The 5,528-nt window shown below is 54.3% G+C and overlaps 1 protein-coding gene across 1 annotated transcript; it reads left to right on the top strand.

The window, feature by feature from the left end:
- Positions 1 to 414: 414 nt before the first annotated feature.
- Positions 415 to 4,240, top strand: LOC119353814 (serine/threonine-protein kinase RIPK-like). The gene is made up of 4 exons (XM_037620496.1): positions 415 to 1,081; positions 2,038 to 2,176; positions 3,067 to 3,203; positions 3,307 to 4,240. Exons 1-4 carry the CDS (start codon positions 665 to 667, stop codon positions 3,964 to 3,966), a joined length of 1,353 nt encoding a protein of 450 aa, XP_037476393.1. The 5' UTR covers positions 415 to 664; the 3' UTR covers positions 3,967 to 4,240.
- The last annotated feature ends 1,288 nt before the right edge of the window (positions 4,241 to 5,528 follow it).

Genomic DNA, 5,528 nt, shown 5'->3' with positions numbered 1-5,528 from the left:
GAAAACATGGCGCAATATAAAAGGGCTGCATTGCTCACAAAACCAGCATTAAACTGATTTTTTCCACCCTCGTCATTGTGAAAAGAAAGCCAAATCAAACGGGAATAACACCTACTACCCTTGCATGTCACGGGTCATAACGCATACTACCAATTCGCAAAGCGGGTAGGTAGGAAAAGGCGCGGGCACGTTGCCCCGTTCTAAAATCCCGACGAAATAGTCAATCCACACTGAAAAATTCCCACCATGACACAAGAACAGTTTGTAATTTGTGCAGACAGACTGCAGCCAGCAGCCAGCACAATTTTATTCATTTCATTCCCAGAGTCAAACGCAACACAATGACATGTCATCGCAGCAGAGCCAAGCCAAGCCAAAGCTCCGCACGCTCCTATATATTCTGCCGAACCAGGTGCGGCCTCGCCACACCACACACACCACACGGACACGGCCCCGCCTCGCGAACCATCGTCGATCGGGCTCCTCTTTTCTCTCTCTCTCTGTATCTTTCTCCCGCGCGACCCACACACAGGCCAGCTAGCTAGCGAGAGAGAGCGCCCGCGCGACGACGTGCGTGTCGGGCTCGCGGCGGCCGGAGGGGCTCGGTATATGCTGCGCGGCGACGGCGACGGCGGCGTTGAGAGGTAGCTAAGCTAAGCCGCCGATGAGGAGCGAGGGGGCGATCAAGGCCGGCGGCGCAAGGGAGAGGTCGTCGTCGCCGTGGAGGTCGCTCCTGGGCGGCTGCCTGGGCGGCGCGGCGGGCGACCACGGGGCGAAGAAGAAGGCCCGGCCGCGCTCCGGCGGCGGCGGGCTGCGGCGGCTGTCGTTCACGGACCTGAGCGGCGCGGCGGACGAGGACCTGTCCGTCTCCCTCGTGGGGTCCAACCTGCACGTGTTCACCGTGGCGGAGCTGCGGGCGGCGACGGGCGAGTTCGCGGACGACAACTTCCTGGGCGAGGGCGGGTTCGGGCCCGTCTACAAGGGCTTCGTCGGCGGCGGCGTCAAGCCGGGGCTCAAGCCGCAGGCCATCGCCGTGAAGCTCTGGGACCCCGAGGGCGCGCAGGGCCACAAGGAATGGCTGGTACGTCCAACCTCCACGTGTCCTCCTCGACTCCTCATCCATCCATCCATTAATCTTCTTTGCGCGTGCAATAGCCACAGCCCAACGGCAACCAGTAGAGCAGCTGGAGTAGCTTTTCTTGGAAGAGATTCCAATTATGTCCGACATCGATGGCCTAATATAATGCATGCTTGGGGAAGGGAATAGGGCTTGGATTTCTTTCTTACAGTGAAAGAGTGGGCTCCTCTCCTGCATGGTTAACCAACAAGTCAGCATAGATGATAGATCCCTTACAAGGATGTCCAAATCCGATCCTTACATCTGCTGCACCATTGAGTAACTTCATGGATAATTGAAATTTACAAGCTATGCCGTCGCAGGAATCCTCCTGGAGAGGTTATTATCAACCATTTATTAATATAACGTAACCTGTAGCCAAGAAGCAATGCTTGTAGAGTTATAGGCAAGTTAAGCTAGCTCGCTGTCCCAAAATGGGCGTGCAAGTTTTGAGCAATCTTTGAGGGGAATATTCTTGGTTACACAGTAATTGAGCTGTTCCTCCTTGTGGACTTTGCACAAGTTTTTTTCTGTGTTCCCAACATGGCTTGCTTCGCGATGAAAACATGGCATCAAGATCAATTCAACCTTTGCGTTAATTAGTAACTATCAACCAAGTAACTTTCACACCACGTGTTTAAGTTTTCTGAAAGAGCCATTCTCAACCACACATAAGCCAAAGCTAAGCTGAGCAGGCAAGGCATGCATGCTCCGTAAAATATCTCGGCGCCAAGGATTAGGACCTGTGGGCCGGGCAAGGAAAACCGGCGAGCGAGAGGTTTGTTGGGCGATGTGACGGTTCCGGCAGCCGGCCGGCGGCCGGATAAAAGTCGGGCGGCCTAAAACGATGGACGCTGACACGGACACGGACATTGACCCTTAATTGATTAATTGGTTGTTTAATTTGCTCGTGCGTGCAGGCTGAGGTGATCTTCCTGGGGCAGCTGCGGCACCCCAACCTGGTGAAGCTGGTGGGCTACTGCTGCGAGGACGCCCACCGCCTCCTCGTCTATGAGTACATGCCCAACGGCAGCCTCGAGAACCACCTCTTCGGCAAACGTACGTCCCTCACTCCATTTTACTTGCAAGTCTCGCTAAATCTCAGTCAACTGAGACTTGGTTTCGAGAGATCTTACATTGAGAACTATGCAATTTTCTTTTGGATTAGTTTAACATGTTAGTCACGGTTAAGTCTCGGCGACACCCTTTTACTTGCTGCTTCGTTTGTCTCGATCATGCATATGGATGAATCAAATTGAATAAACGGTAGAAAAATATATGATCTGGTAGTCTGCTAGCTGTGGTGATAGAGATGAGTTGGTTGACCTGCCTCCGGTAAGTACATTGACTTGGCATGCCCATGGACGGATGGAAACCAGCTGTCTGAATTCAAAAGCCCGTCAGCAGGTTGGCAAATGCCGGAATTTTAAACTGGAGTAGTGTAGTTGCACGGCGGCCGAATTTTCCCCAGCTAACTCGCAACGTTTTTCAGAGTTCTGACCAACTAAACTTGACCCATCTCTGAATTAACATACCCCCATCTCCATGCGTGCACCAGAAGGCAGATCAGGGGTCGCTGGTCAGAACCCAGAAGCAAGTGAGGTCACGACTCACGAAGATAGATATAGTTGCCCGATCCATGTCGCGATTAATCCATCTCAGCACGCTACAATTTCCCAGCCTCACTGATTGATCTCCTCCCGCCCAATAGTCGTCGCCAGATCTCCTAACGCGTTGACCGTCCCTGCGTCCAGAAAAATGTAACAGTCCCGACAGTAGGCGCGAAATGGATGCGATATCTCTGTCGGCAAGACAGTAACACTGTCGGGGCATCGGCGGATGATTCCTTGTCTAGTGTATACAGAACAATTGACTAGGAAATGGAGAATGTGTCTCTGGGTCGAATCTTGGAATGATTTTGGTGTGTGTGTGTGTGTGATGGCTTGCAGAGGTTCCCGCGGCGCTGTCGTGGTCGACGAGGCTCAACATCGCCGTCGGCGCCGCGAAGGGGCTGGCGTTCCTCCACGACGCCGAGAAGCCGGTCATCTACCGCGACTTCAAGGGCTCCAACATCCTCCTCGACTCGGTGAGCCCACTCTCCGGCCTGCTCATCTCACACTATGTATCTATCTAGCGGCAAATGAAGCTGAGTTGCTCATGTTTTCTGATCGATCCGTGTGTGTGTGCAGGACAAGAAGCCGAAGCTGTCGGACTTCGGGCTGGCCAAGGACGGGCCGGAGGGCGACGACACGCACGTGTCCACGCGGGTCATGGGCACCCACGGCTACGCGGCGCCGGAGTACATCATGACGGGCCACCTCACGGCGAAGAGCGACGTGTATAGTTTTGGGGTGGTGCTGCTGGAGATCCTCACCGGCCGGCACTCGGTGGACAAGACCCGGCCCAGCAGGGAGCAGAACCTGGTGGAGTACGCGCGGCCCGGGCTCAGGGACCCGCTCAAGCTGGCGCGCCGGATCATGGACCCGGCGCTGGAGGGCCGGTACCCGGCCGCCGCGGCGCAGAAGGCGGCGGCGGTGGCGCACCAGTGCCTGAGCAGCAGCCCCAAGAACCGGCCGGACATGTCGGCCGTCGTGGAGGCGCTCGAGCCGCTGCTCGCCGTCACGGAGGACGTCGCCGTCGGGCCGGTGGTGCTGTTCGTGGCCGCGCCGGAGCCGGCAGCGGAGGAGAAGGAGAGGAAAGAGCGGCCGTCGAGGACGGCGAGGGACGTCGGCGCGCACCACCGGCGGAGGCTCCGGTCGCCGAAGGGCAGCCCGAGGAAGCGAGGGGCGGGGCCGAAGGAGGAGTTCTGGGTGTGGCACGTGCCGGCCGAGGACGACAAGAAGGCGTGACGCCGCCGTGCCTGTGCATGTGCTGTACATATGAGAGAGAAAGAGAGGTGGTGAGAGTTGAGGTGCTGCTGCTATTGTTTAGGATTTAATTAGGATTGCATACGCATCCCTGTAGTTCTACGATCATGGCGAGTCTTCGTTTTTCTTTTCTCTTTGGTTTTCTTTTGCTTTGGATCTGTAAGTTCTTACAGTGAGATGCAGAATGTGGCCCATAAGTGGAGCTATCAAACAAGAATACTGATTGATCAACATGACAGAAATTTGGTCGCATGTCCGTCTTGGATTAATTGAAGCTACGACAATGCAAGTGTTCAGTATGGGTGTCAATCGGTGTTAGGATAACCTAGGAAACAATCGGTCTTCTACGTGATCTTCGTTTTGGTTGTTTTGAGGACGTGGTATCTTGTCCGAAAACTATTATGTTTCAATATGAGACATCAATATATACACTTACACTGGCAATATCATCGTAGTCTGTTTGTTTTTCTGCATGTACGCCTGCCACGAAGACTTCCAAGAAGCAGAGGAGGAAGGTGCCGACTCCGGAGCTGCTGAACAAGCTGGTTTGTGAGATCCTGATTCGTCTGCCGGTGGAGTCGCTCCTACGTTTCAAGCGTGTCAGCAAGGCCTGGCGCGCACTCATATCCGACCCTTCCTTCATTCAGTCGCACCTTCAGCTATCCGCCTCCAAATGGGAGTAGAAGCCATCCTTGCTCATCACCCCGCATTGCCTTGACCACGTCATCGAAGGTGAGGACTGGCCTACCACCTTCTCCAGCAGCATCTTCTTCTACCGGTGGCAGCAAGGTGCCTCCGAGGCGAGGCTCGTGCATCGCAGGGACCTCGACGGAGAATTCAGCTCCGTTTGCTACTTTGCCCACTACGACGGCCTGGTGCTTGTCCCCACGGACACCAACGTGTACGTCTTCAACCCGGCCACCAGGGACGTTGTCACCCTGCCGGAAAGCAGCCGGAACGTGTTGCCTGGTCTCGTCAACCTCTCTGTGGGATTTGGCAGTGCGCTTTGGATTTGAAGTGCTTACAGTGAGATGCAGAATGTGGCCCATAAATGGAGCTATATCAAACAAGAGTACCGATTGATCAACATGACGGAAATTTGGTCGCATGTTCGTCTTGGATTAATTGAAGTTACGACAATGCGAGTGTTCAATATGGGTGTCAATCGGTGTTAGGATAACCTAGGAAACCATCGGTCTTCTATGTGATCTCCGTTTTGGTTGTTTTGATGACGTGGTATCTTGTCTGAAAACTACTATGTTTCAATATGAGACATCAATATATACACATCCACTGGCAATATCATCGTAGTCTATTTGTTTTTCTGCATGTACGCTTGCCATGAAGACTTCCAAGAAGCAGAGGAGGAAGGTGCCGACTCCGGAGCTGCTGAACGAGCTGGTTTGGGAGATCCTGATTCGTCTGCTGGTGGAGTCGCTCCTGCATTTCAAGCGTGTCAGCAAGGCCTAGCGCGCACTCATATCCGACCCTTCCTTCATTCAGTCGCACCTCCAGCTATCCGCCTCCAAACAGGAGCAGAAGCC

The sequence above is a fragment of the Triticum dicoccoides genome, chromosome 2A (assembly GCF_002162155.2).
Source record: "Triticum dicoccoides isolate Atlit2015 ecotype Zavitan chromosome 2A, WEW_v2.0, whole genome shotgun sequence".
Taxonomy (NCBI): domain Eukaryota; kingdom Viridiplantae; phylum Streptophyta; class Magnoliopsida; order Poales; family Poaceae; genus Triticum; species Triticum dicoccoides.
This window is presented reverse-complemented; position numbering and strand designations above follow the sequence as displayed.